This window comes from Erythranthe guttata, chromosome 5 (assembly GCF_056151865.1).
Source record: "Erythranthe guttata isolate IM_541 chromosome 5, IM_541, whole genome shotgun sequence".
Lineage (NCBI taxonomy): Eukaryota > Viridiplantae > Streptophyta > Magnoliopsida > Lamiales > Phrymaceae > Erythranthe > Erythranthe guttata.
In genome coordinates, this window is record NC_142537.1 from 1,107,974 (window position 1) to 1,120,554 (window position 12,581).

At 36.7% G+C, this 12,581-nt stretch overlaps 4 protein-coding genes across 8 annotated transcripts; 1 reads left to right on the forward strand and 3 right to left on the reverse strand.

Moving 5' to 3' along the window:
* Positions 1–31: 31 nt before the first annotated feature.
* LOC148770378 (uncharacterized) lies at positions 32–3,537 on the reverse strand. Of its 2 annotated transcripts, XM_088818444.1 has the most exons (15): positions 3,395–3,537; positions 2,733–2,832; positions 2,535–2,646; positions 2,339–2,455; positions 2,145–2,249; positions 1,960–2,043; positions 1,690–1,805; positions 1,509–1,610; positions 1,311–1,424; positions 1,113–1,169; positions 962–1,028; positions 792–845; positions 550–624; positions 401–436; positions 32–303 (listed from the first exon to the last, which is right to left on the reverse strand). In XM_088818444.1, exons 2-15 carry the CDS (start codon positions 2,777–2,779, stop codon positions 193–195), a joined length of 1,197 nt encoding a protein of 398 aa, XP_088674570.1. In that variant the 5' UTR covers positions 2,780–2,832; positions 3,395–3,537; the 3' UTR covers positions 32–192. The 2 variants fall into 2 exon arrangements, with proteins under 2 accessions (XP_088674570.1, XP_088674571.1); XM_088818445.1 differs by lacking the exon at positions 3,395–3,537 and having other exon boundaries at positions 2,737–2,832.
* A 198-nt stretch (positions 3,538–3,735) lies between these two features.
* On the forward strand, positions 3,736–7,363 carry LOC105974723 (Protein phosphatase 2C family protein). Of its 2 annotated transcripts, XM_088818448.1 has the most exons (6): positions 3,736–5,174; positions 5,260–5,550; positions 6,186–6,356; positions 6,451–6,621; positions 6,691–6,870; positions 6,948–7,363. In XM_088818448.1, exons 2-6 carry the CDS (start codon positions 5,287–5,289, stop codon positions 7,281–7,283), a joined length of 1,122 nt encoding a protein of 373 aa, XP_088674574.1. In that variant the 5' UTR covers positions 3,736–5,174; positions 5,260–5,286; the 3' UTR covers positions 7,284–7,363. The 2 variants fall into 2 exon arrangements, with proteins under 2 accessions (XP_088674574.1, XP_012855316.2); XM_012999862.2 differs by having other exon boundaries at positions 3,736–5,550.
* FXG1 (alpha-fucosidase 1) lies at positions 7,309–9,161 on the reverse strand. 3 transcript variants are annotated; one of them, XM_012999860.2, is made up of 5 exons: positions 8,784–9,161; positions 8,384–8,593; positions 8,120–8,289; positions 7,768–8,038; positions 7,309–7,612 (listed from the first exon to the last, which is right to left on the reverse strand). In XM_012999860.2, the coding sequence occupies exons 1-5, from the start codon at positions 9,022–9,024 to the stop codon at positions 7,347–7,349; spliced, it is 1,158 nt and encodes a 385-aa protein (XP_012855314.2). In that variant the 5' UTR covers positions 9,025–9,161; the 3' UTR covers positions 7,309–7,346. The 3 variants fall into 3 exon arrangements, with proteins under 3 accessions (XP_012855314.2, XP_012855315.2, XP_088674573.1); XM_012999861.2 differs by having other exon boundaries at positions 8,120–8,286; positions 8,784–9,140; XM_088818447.1 differs by having other exon boundaries at positions 7,309–7,591; positions 8,784–9,140.
* Positions 9,162–9,754: 593 nt separating this feature from the next.
* LOC105974721 (eukaryotic translation initiation factor 4B2) lies at positions 9,755–12,537 on the reverse strand. The gene is made up of 3 exons (XM_012999859.2): positions 11,142–12,537; positions 10,257–10,766; positions 9,755–10,014 (listed from the first exon to the last, which is right to left on the reverse strand). The coding sequence occupies exons 1-3, from the start codon at positions 12,194–12,196 to the stop codon at positions 9,996–9,998; spliced, it is 1,584 nt and encodes a 527-aa protein (XP_012855313.2). The 5' UTR covers positions 12,197–12,537; the 3' UTR covers positions 9,755–9,995.
* Positions 12,538–12,581: the final 44 nt, after the last annotated feature.

The window sequence follows — 12,581 nt, forward strand, 5'->3', positions numbered from 1 at the left end:
ATATATATATACACACACACACATACATATCTTGTTAGAGTATGTAAATATTCAAGAATCTATTACACTTGGTATGAAAACATCCTCAATATAATGTTATACAGATAATTGAGGTTGTGTTCAATTATTACATGTGTTATATATATATATATATATATATGTGTGTGTGTGTGTGTGTGTGTGTGTTGTGGTCTATCTGTGACCTGTGAAATTGGAAGCCATTAATGACTTGTAATAAGCTTTCTCTGCGTTATCCATTCGAGCATTGAACATAGTCCACTCTCGTTTACACCTCAGTCTCACCTAAACAAAATCGAAGCCAACTTTTTCGTCTTGAAAATTTGTAAATTAATTAAAATAATAATAATAATAACAAGTGTAATTAGACTATGATACGTACCGCTTGCCATGGAGACCGTCCGTTCTCCGTTTCGCCCTATCGTCATGAAAACGTATACGTAAAAAATAATTCGTTTATGATTTATTTAATGCGTATATATAATACGATAAAAATGTACCTATAAGAGGGGTTAAGGTGTAAATTAATACCTGGCTGCCCAATGAAGGAACAGTTTGATGAACAATCCATTGTGCATCCACAACTCCTATTTTCTCATGTGCAGGCTATATATATATATATATATATATATATATATATATATATATATATATATATATATATATATATATATATATATATATATATACAATCAAGGCATTATAAAAATAGTTAATCAACGGCATTTTTAGAACGTTATTAGAAACTTAAAAACGGTTATATAAAAACTTACTTGAACACATTTTTGGAGGGCAAAGTCGAGACCCCATCCATGGACTAAGTCGTTCTGCAATTCGAGTACAAAAAAATACGAGTAAATATATTGATTACGAAGAATACACATTATTTTTGAGTGTTTTTTTTCAAAATCGATAAAAAATGACAAAAAAAAAAAAACGACACCTGAATTATATGCCACACGCACCGCCATGCATCTCGAGAAAAGACGGGAGCCATTATTTCGACAAACCTGTGTTATATAATGAGGCCAAAATTAAGACATAAATTTTTTATTATCAATATAATTAAAAAAATATGTAAAATAAAAACGTACGCTGCACAAGGAGGCAAATGAGGATCGGAGCACCAGCCTGGCCTCTCCTCTGTTTCCCTATAATCCGAAAAACGAAAAAAAAAAAAAAAAACAAAAATTGTATATTATATCTCACTACATCGCTCGAGAATAATAGTCGAAGATTTATTTTTAGATTGTTATTATATATGTAACAACAGATATATATGTGTAACGTACTTGTGAACCTCACTATTGTCTCGTCTTTTCGTCATCTGCCAAGGTGCTTTCTTATTCGGTTCGATACCAGGTTGTGAAATTTCCAATCCGTGTTTCCTCACAAGCGTAATATATCTGTAAAACACAATTAAAAAATAGATAAAATAAAATGGAATATTTTTATTTAGTAACTCCAAAACGAGATCAATTTATGCTTACTCCTCCGCATTAAAATGCTCGAGTCCAAGATCTTCGTCCCAAATGAATATATAGTCGTAAGGGGCAACAATGTCCGGATGCAGAAATCTTTTCGCATACCACCTTATAAAAAATATTCGTAAAAATACCAATATTTTCAGATTTTATTACATTTATAGAATAATAATAAACAATCTTTTACCATTTTGTTTGTTTTGTAGCACTAATATGAATAGCTCTTTTCGACCACTCGAACTCGTCCCATTCGGTTGTTCTTCCGTCGTAATGAAACAAAAGTACCGTAAAATTGTCTGAAAACTATATCAACAACACATCCTCCATCAATCCTTGTCGGGCCAAGGGATGGGGGCCCCGGGGGCGAGGGATTTCGCCTTTTTTTTTGGTGCAAGAAATTAAAAAAAAAATATATACTAATAAATAAAAATAAAACGGGATGAGGGGTATAATTGACCTTTTTCACTGCCATGTCAATGTTATTCCTTTGATCATAACCAACGGTAAAAGCGACGAGATAATTTGGTTTGCTTGGCAAATCCTGAGCAATGTGACAATAACAAGAACGAAACGAAAAAATCGACATTATAAATATATAATATCTCTTTTTAGGAATGGTTTTATTACATGAAAAATGCTTACATCACTAGGTAGGCCCCACAATCTGCGGAGGTATAAATCCGATTCAGGGGCAACGATTCCCTGCGGCAACCGTTCTGCACCTCTTGGATTCGATGGGATCCAAATCTGAAAATTCAAATAATTTAATAAATGGGAATATATAATCGATATTGCTCGTAATTTTTATATATTAATATAAGTAAACACAAACAAACCTTCTTATTATCTTTCAAGATTTCGTCGGAGACATTTTTACTGTTTTGAGTAGATTCGATAGTGGTTTTGTTCGCGACGACAGCGGAACCACGAAGAACGATGGTGGTCGTATTTACCTGATAACGAAAGAACAATGTAGGCTTAATTACGGCGTAAAAGAAAAACTCGAGTTATAAAACAGAGTTTATTACGTACCTTAGTTAATGGAAGAGATGGAATCGACAATCCTATGAAGAAGCCAAACATGATTCCGGTACTAATTGTAATGAGAACCTTAATATTTTCATTTGCCTTTTTAACCATTGTGCTGAGAAAACAAAACAATTATAGTATCATATGCTAAATAATCGAGGCGTGCTTAAAAAGAAAAAAAAAACAATCTTTTTCACAAACCTACGTCCGATTTTCGCCTTCGTATACACCAATTTTTCGGGTTCCATATTAAGCTTAAATGAAGCTTTTCGACAAATGTTTTTTTATTGTAATGCAAGACCTGATAAATATATGTGATCAGTTCAAGAAAATTCCGAACGATATGCGGAAATTATTAAATGCAGAGTGAAAAACAAGAAACAAAAACTCTCTATAAATAACAGGAAACAACTAAAAATTTACTCTGAATTGCTTTTGCTGCTGATTATATTCTGAAGTGAAAAACAATCAAAATAGCAAAAAAAAAAAAAAAAAAATCAAGAAATTATAGCAATCTTGAAAGCAAGCAACATTCCATGTGCCAACATTTGAGCTTGAGTACACAAAGATCAAAACTTTATAATCACCACTATTAAAAAAGAATTAATTGAAAAAATTACAAGCACACACACACACACACACAACATTGACCTCGTATCCAGTAATAAATTCAAGAAATTGAAGTCAAACACATACACATACAAACAAAAAAATAAAATAAAAAAGCTGGGCTTTCCTTAAATTCAAAGATATCACCATGTTTCCCCCATTTAAGCTAGCCCAGAAAGAAAAAAAAGAAGAAGAAAGAAATTGCATAATTGATAATACAGTTGTATTAATTAGTAACTGGTAAGAGTAAGTACCTCAGTAGATTACTGCCGGAAAAAAAGAAATAACCCAGAAATGATTCTTGACAATTTTGTTGATTAATAAAAAAAGGTGGGATTATATTTAATTCACGAGAGAAATCAGAGTGAGAGAGAGAAAGAAGAGAGAGAGAGAGAGAGAGAGAGAGACGACTTTGAGAAGTAGAAGAAACGTGGGGTTGACAGGTCTTGCAGTAATTGCATGAACATGTCACGTCAACGGGCAACTGAAATTCTCTCACTGAATAAAATCGTGAACTTTTTTGAGTGGTAAAGAATGTGTGATTAGCGATGAAATCATTATTAATAATGGTTAATTAGTTTCAAATGGAGAGTTAACAAATAAAACAAAAGCATACGGTCTAAAACAATAAAACCTGGATTTTTTATGTTAGGCAATTAAGGCAAACTTTAAGGAGGGATGAGTTGTCTTTCATAGTGTCTTTTATGTAGTGCAGGAATTTTGAATCCCAACAATTAATAATTTTCGGTTTTTTTTTTTCCAATTTTTCACTTCTAAAAAAAATAAATTGATGTTTTTAATAAATAAATAAAAAATATGATTCGTCCGATTTCCACCTCTGTCTATACCGGATATTCAAAGATTTGGGCTAATGCTAGGCTAAATTAACTGTATAGGCCAACAAATGGAAACACTGGTTTATAATATAGGTTCAATTGCCTAAATCACAAATATCAAGAATTTCAAACAAAGTCAAAAAACAATCTAGTTCAAATTTCACCTTTGCTCACTAACATAGCAACAACTTATAGAGCAGGTCACAGGCCCCACGTGGGGTATGTATAGATGGCGGATATGACTACATTCGTAATTCGGTGCAATATTAGAAATAAAGGTGGAAATGTAAGATGACATGGACCGAAGAGAGGCTCACTTACGGCAGAATCCACGAGGAATCACACCACGCGTCGGACTCTTTCCATTGAACTGACCCAGACTGCAGGGAGCAAGATAGTTCGCCCTCAGCAGACAAGCGCAACTCGTAGGACCACAAGGGAATGACAAGACTCTCTCCGAGATATTCCTAATACACATATTCTTACTATAATTTTTTTCTAATATATTCTTATAGTGTTTCTTCATGATTCCGCTGACCTGACCGTCGGAGTACTAATACCGGAAACCCTCACCCGACATTCCTTTTTTGCGGGTCTCTCGGAGCGCATGGACTTCTTTTTATTTGGGCTTTTCTCACTTCAGTCTTCAGGCCCAACCCACATCTTCAACTCTTAACCGAGTCATTTAGGCTACACCACACCAGTAGCATAAATTTTAGATTCAAATCAGCTCTCAAATATTTTTAAACCAAAAAAAAAAAAAAATTGTTCAAAATAAGGTTCAAACTCCATGGTTATTTTCACAAAGAAATGAAAATAATATATGATCAAAATAATTAAAAAAAAATGCTGCAATTTGAACTGGACATGAATATTTAATACTACTAATAGTTTAGTTTCTACGTTCTTGAAAATTAGTGTTTGAAGATTAATGGAGCATGATTTTGACTGAGTGTACAGCCACTCTTTTCTCCAAATACTTTAAAATTTTGTATTTAAAATTCACTTTTTTAAATGTTAAATCCCAATTATTTGAGTAAATATTCAAAGTTTTTGACTCCTGGATTCCAATTCTCCGTTCCGTAACGGCTCTCAGACAAACAAAATTCAAAGTCTCAACCAATAATCTTGACCCCACATCAAAGCCAACCTTAACTGCCATGAATTTTTCTAGCCGTTACACTAACACCGTTTCAACGTAAAAGCATACATCCATACATACATTTCACTCTTTCAGTTCCATTTTCTTTGATGCGTAATAATAATAATAATTATTATTGCAGGCGTTTCGAGCTTAAGACAGCAAAGAAATGGCAGAGAAAAATGGTGGGTCGGTTTCAAATGGGCTGAAGAGAAAGAGACCGCCCAGAATTGAGATCCCAAATGTTCTGCGCGAAGTTTCTACTGATACTTTCAAGGGATGCGGCGGCGGCGCACGGGAGAAAGGTGACGGTGGTGCAGCTGTTGTGTGCTTTGCTGATTCTGGGGTCGGTGTTTTTTCCTTAAAGGGCAAGAAAAAATTCATGGAAGATTCTCACAAGATCCTTTCTTCTTCTTCTTCCAATGGTAATAAGGTAGTGGCAGCAAGACTCTATTTTTACTTGTTGTTCTTGTTCTTTCTTATGGATTTATTGCTTTGATTCTTCTGAGGATGTAATAACAACATTAGTTGTTTGTTAGAATATCATGTCTAATATTTTTTATTTCTGTACTTTTCATTATATTCTCTCGATATTAATGGTATTATGCAAGGGAGGAAGTGGGTATTTTTTATCGGTAAATTACCATTCCTGAGGCCAGGTCAAATTACGAGAAAAAAAAAATTCCTCATGTTTGAATAATTAACGACCACCCCTGGATTCTGTGGAATGTTATGTAGTTTGTACTAGTTTTGTGCAAAAAAACAGTTTCAGATGCACCACAGTCTATATTTACAAGTCAAGAGACACATCGTATGATCATCATGTTTTAAAATGTGGAGCTGAAATGGGGTAAAACGGGTATAATCTAGAAGATTTCACTAAATTTGACACCGCAATGGTATAAGTGTAAGAAGATTCATAATTGAGGGTGATTGCAATTACCCAAACATGAGGGGTTTTTACGTAAATTGACCTTACCTCAGGGGTGATCGTAGTTTACCCTATTTTTATTTATTTAATTTTTTTTTTATTTTTGGTGAAATTGAAGTATTGTGAAAAGTGTATAGGGATTCTATGGGGTATATGATGGGCATGGAGGAAGCAAAGCTGTAGAATTTGTTGCAGAGAATTTGCATCTGAACATTTTTGACAATTTGAACAATATTTCCGAAAATAAAGCAAAGGAAGAAGCTGTTAAGGCAGGGTATTTGAAAACTGATCAACAATTCTTGAAACTGGTAATATAGTTGACAAAAGTCGGATCTTTTACACGTCGTTTACACAGTATTTTTTGTTTCCGTATTTCTTAGTACAGACTATCGAAAATTGCAGGGCATCGGTAGTGGTGCTTGTTGCGTAACTGCTTTGATTGAAGAAAAAGAAATGGTGGTTTCAAATTTGGGAGATTGCAGAGCAGTTTTGTGCAGAGGTGGTGTGGCGGAACCTCTTACGACTGATCATAGACCAACTCGAGAAGACGAACGAAGTCGAATTCAAGATAAAGTATTTTTTTTTTTTCGTCAAACCTTTAAATCTTCTTTATGTTAGATTTTTCTGACAAATTTAAAACAGGGTGGATATGTGGAGATTCATCGTGGGACTTGGAGAGTTCACGGGACTCTAGCAGTTTCTAGAAGCATCGGAGATTCTCATATGAAAGATTGGGTTTTGGCGGAACCCGACACTAGGGTTGTATGTCTGACTTCAGACATGCAATATCTTGTCTTAGCATCTGATGGACTTTGGGATGAGGTAGCATATTTTCCGATATTTTTTTTTATTTGCATAAATAACGGGACGTAAATTATTGATTCGACTACTAATGACAGGTCAGCAATCAAGAAGCAGTAGACATTGTGATGCGTTCGTGTTCTTCAGACAGCAACAAGAAACAACTCGTTACATCAAACAGGAGATTTCGACAGGAAAGAAGTGAAGATTGTGAAAACCGAAGCCCGCCTCCGTCTAAGTATCGAAGAATTACAGTGGCGAAAAAAACGAAGATCAAGAACCATTTTTCGACCAATGAGAACCAAGTCTTGATCGAGAAATCGGGTGGGCTAATGGCTGCTTGTAAGGAGCTTGTTAGTCTTGCTGTCAGTAGGGGCAGTTTGGACGATATTACGGTAATGATAGTCGATTTAAACCATTATCGAGGTTTATAAAACTAACCACGTCGATCCAAATGTATATTACTTGAAGACAAGATCCATTAAAGATAAAAATTATCAGATGTTCATTCGATTACAGGCGAAGTTAAGAGGTAAAGGGGGGTCGGAAGACGAACCGTTGACAATTTGGTCAAAGATCCACTTATTGGCTGATTCGGTGAAGTGGGTTCCGTCCCAATTAATCCGCGCCGTCGGATTAATGCAAGATTTAGCAATCACAATCTCTGTGCCATTAACAATCTTCTTACTCCCACATTTAGCAAACCTGTTGTAGTTATATTTCCCTCCATGACCACAGCAAGCTACAAATGGATTCTCAAATCCTGTCATCATTTCATCACATAAATAATCCAACATATATATATATATATATATATATATATATATATATATATATTATATATATATATATATATATATATATATATATATATATATATATATATATATATATATATAATTAATTAAAAAAAATTGCCTAGTTTCTTTGCATGGGCGATGAGGGAATATTTGACGGAATAAACATCGACGTATGTAATAGCAGCCATTGGAAGTTTCTTCCTCAATTCCGAAACAGTTTCCTTTAGTCGAAGATTGAAGTACTGCGAAACATCGTTGTATGGAATCGAGCAGCCGTATTTATCGATCTGCGCTGCAGTAACTAAAAACCTGTCCATAATATACGGCAAACAACCAACTGGTCCCGTGTTGTGTATCCAAAACGACCTTCCTCCTTCACCGTACAATTTCTGTTCAAGAATCGGTGTATATTATATATATATAAATATACATGCATATATATATACAAAGATTGCATTTTTTTTTCTGACCTGAATTACATAGGAGAATTGTTCTAATACACGAGGAACATAAGCCTTAACTTGGTCAGTGGACAAGTTGAGTTTATAACCAGCAGTGAGATCGTTTTGCCCTATGTCGAACGTGTACAATGCTCGAGAAAATACGTCCTCGTCCGGCAACAAATTCCGAAAGAACCCTTCTTTTGTTTTCATGGAATTAAACACAGGTAAGAAGGAAACAGATAATTCGACTTCGAATTCAGACAATATAATACGGCATACATTAAAAGGTACCTTTTTTACGAATAATCTGCGATCTTGTTACGAAATCGGAGAATTGAACACGTTGAATATCGAGAGAAATCGGACTGTAACCGCTCTGTGAAATGGTGGTGTTCTGAGGTCTGATTGTTGAACCAGCAGTTGCGAAATTAGCTCCATGGCTAAAGTTTGAGCCAATTGAATTAAGAAATGCACTCAGATAAGGCAACTCCATTTTTTCAGCTGATGCAATAAATAAATAAATTGTGCATAATTTAATTCTAGAGTTGTGAATAATTAATTTTTAATATCTGTGAGAGAGAGAGAGAGAGAGAGAGAGAGAGAGAGAGAGAGAGAGAGAGAGAGAGAGAGAGAGAGAGAGAGAGAGAGAGAGAGAGAGAGAGAGAGAGAGAGAGAGAGAGAGAGAGTATACCGATGAAATCAATGAGGAGACGGCCATCGGAGAAGCGGCCAGCTGGGGCATGAAAGAAGGTCTCTCCATTGGGCGGAGGAGCTTGGCCGAACGCCGCCGACAGGCCGCCGGTGTCTGAATTGGAGTCGCCGAAGTTGAAAATGGCCGGGAAATTGCAGTTTTCCGAGCAAAATAATGGGTTTGGGAGAAATGTGGCAAATATTATTACAAGGGTTTGGAATTTGAGATGATTAAACTCCATTAATCCTTTCTTCCGACACGAGTGTGTACTGTGTAGTAAGTAAAACGATCGACCACAGATGTAACAGAAGAAAGATTAATTTATATTAGTATCTTTAATCCTACTAAAAGACGAGCATCTTTTTTCAGTTTGAAAACTATACAAGACAACAAACCATAAAGTTTCAAAGCAATAATTAATTTGCCTATCAAAAAAAAAAAAAAGCAATAATTAATTTATTCTAAAAAAAGAAAAAAGAATTAATTTATTTCAAAATAAACAAATTACGAAAAAACCCTCATATTTGGGTAATTACAACTACCCATCTACTATGAATCTTCTTATACGTCCACCCTTATCGTGTCAAATTCAACAAAATCTTCTCGATTCCGTGAAATTTTCTTTAGCTTGTACTCGTTTTGGGCAAAAAATACAGTTTATAATTCATCACTGATATTTACAAATCAATAGATACATCTATCTTATGATCGAATATTGTACAACAGGTAAGAACTGAAGAATATTCCATATAATCTAGGAAATTCACTGAATTTAACACCACAAAGGTGAACATGTAAGAAGATCCATAGTTGAAGGGGATGTCTGTAATTACCCAAACATAAGGGAGGATTTCGTAATTTGACTGTACCTCAAGGGTGGGCGTAATTTACCCTAAAGTTCATGCATAAATAACCCCTATTAAATCAAAATAAATCAACAGTGTTTAAGAAAGAACTAGCTAGCAAGAATATGAATAAATTAATCCAACCAATTACATATAAATAAATAAAAGGTGAATTTTACAATACAATGATGAAGATGCAACAGTTAATGCAAGAGATGTGTATGTGCAAGCACTACTACATATGTAGTTCATTCCTCACAGCAAAATTATGAGAAAATGAGTTTTGTGCCAAAATATTGCTGCATTCTAACTAGCCAGAGGACAAATACACGATATTTCGAATAATAACCCTCGAGAATCCACAAAATTACCACCTTGACCCCGACCTGCAAAATGAAATGATCATAGGGGTCAATCACCAATAGATCATAAACCATACACTCGAACGAACTTTTTAAACTCTACTACTACTCATCCAACGAATTGTAAAATCGCTAGTCATAAATCATTTATAACATCAAGAGAAAACTAACTATGTTTTCATAAACTCGAGAAGTTGATTCAAGAACGTTAAAAAGGTATAATCCAAAGAATCTGAAAACACGGAAATATCGAAGAGAAAGTGTACCTGTCCACATCTCTGTTGCCACCTTCAAAAGATCTTCTGTCATCACTTGTTCTTGTCCAGGAATTCGTACTTCCTCGTGAACTCGGCCTCTCACTGTAGTTTCCACCGTTAGGTTGTTCTTGATATGCTCCATGTGCGATAGAAGAAGATCTCTGAGGATAGACAGATCTATTCTCTTCATAAGCCCCGGGCCTAGAACGGGGCTTCTCATGAAAGCCCGAACGAGGATCTTCATATGTGCGGTGCCCGGAAGAAGGTCTCTCAGGAAAGCCCGATCTAGGCCCGTCATGTGATCCAGGTCGAGAAGGAGGTCTAGAATTCTGCCTCGCAAAGATTTTCTGACTGTAACGAACTTTGTCATCCAACTGATGAACAAGAACTTCCAAATCTTGCTGCCTTTGAAGTATTAGATCATGCATAGAAGTTTGTTCTTCGCCGGATTTTTGTTGCATTTCCTTTTTCAGATGTTCGATTTCTTCCTTCAAATTCTTTTCTTCTTCTGTCTCGGGCCTGAAACATCCCATCATCTAAAAATTAAATACTTACATCCATATTTCGACATTTACTCAATTTAACAAAGACATAACAAAACTAAAATATAATTCCACCGTCACTTTCAAATAATCCACTTCTTTTTTTTTTCTAAATAACCTGCACTATACAATCCTCTAATCATTCCTTCGTTCAACAAATACTCCATTCTCGACAAACCTTATCTCATTAAACCAAATACACTAGAAAAATAACTTACTATACATCAACAATTTGCAAAACATGCAGTTCCACCATAAACAGACACTAAATCACAAAACACACACACACACAACACTACCTATACGATGAAATGCCAGTACCAAAAATGAATTGCACAATCAAAGGGTTTACCTCTCAACTCGTTTATGCTCCAACTCAAGATCGATCTTCTTCCAATCCAAGCCTTTCTCCTCCAGCAAAACTTCTCTCGGCTTAGCATCCCCAAACGGATTCACTTTCGGTTTTTGCTGCACTGTTACTTCACCCATGGGGGTCTCTGACCTACTTGACTGAGAACTTGTGGGCCTACTACTCCCACCAGTAACTGAACTCTGCTGCTTCTTCGATTCAATATCCAAATCGAGCTTCTTCCAATCCAAACCTTTCTCCGCCAACACTTCTTCCCTTGGCCTTGCCACCCCAAATGGATTCGGTCTATTCACTTTCACCGGCGTTTCAACCTCATTTTTCGAAGTGTTCGAAGCTAATTTCTGCTCTGGTTCATTACGAATCCAACGATCAGAATCGGGCCTGGAGGAGCCCGAAACGAAGCTGGAAGATCTAGTTTGTGGCTGTGTATGCGAAATGGGCTTCTTTGCAGAAGCCCAATTGTCTACTTCATCCGCCCGTGACGCAGCGCCGGAACCCACACCACCGCCGAGTGAGCTGTACTTTCCCCCGGGTCGGGCTTGACGCGAATCGTGTCCGTCGGGTAGGGTTTGTTTCTTCATCGAGGCCCAATTGTCAACCTCATCAGCTCGCGAGGGTTGATCGAATTCAGAAACCCTAGATTGAGGGAGGGTACCCCTCCGGTCATCGTCTTCGTAACCGTAAGACCTCCGACCATCGTAGTTCCCAGTCCGACCCGAATTAGGGCCCGAGGATCCGGTTCGCGACCCGTAATTGGAAAACCCGCCGCCTAATCTCCCGTGCTGCATTTCGTCGGGGGACCTCTCCTTGGGGCCGGTGGGGAGGCGGAGCGAGCCGGAATCGGTGGGCTGTTGCATCATGAACTCAGCCAGGTTCATTTTCGTCTTCTTCTTCTGCTTGGCGGTGCTGACGGATTCCTTCAGGCTTGGAAAGCTGACTGGCGGCGGCTGCGCCGCCGCGGCTTCTCGCTCCTCTGCCTCGGCGCGCTCGGCTTCCGCCGCCCAGTTGCCGACGTTCCCCCATGGCGATTTCAACATTTTCAAAATTGAGAAATTCGTTTACAAAATCTCGGATTTAAAAAATAAATATTTTTCAAAAGGGGGAAAGTATATATATATATATATATATATATATATATATATATATATATATATTGAACTCCAAAAAAAATTGAATTTTGAAAAAACTTTAGAGCTAAGAAAAGGAATGAATGATATATGTTTCTCCAACGTGAGCATGTAGAGGCGCGTGGTTGCACGTGCGGCGGGGGTGGGTGATGGGCCACGCTGATTGGTCGAGTGGGACGGTGGGGGCGAAAAAAGATTCTTTCGTTTCCCACCTGAGCTTGATGACGTGGAGGAATATTAGTGGGGCTCGGGCGAGATAGTGACGTGGAAATATCAAAGTATATATTCTTTATTC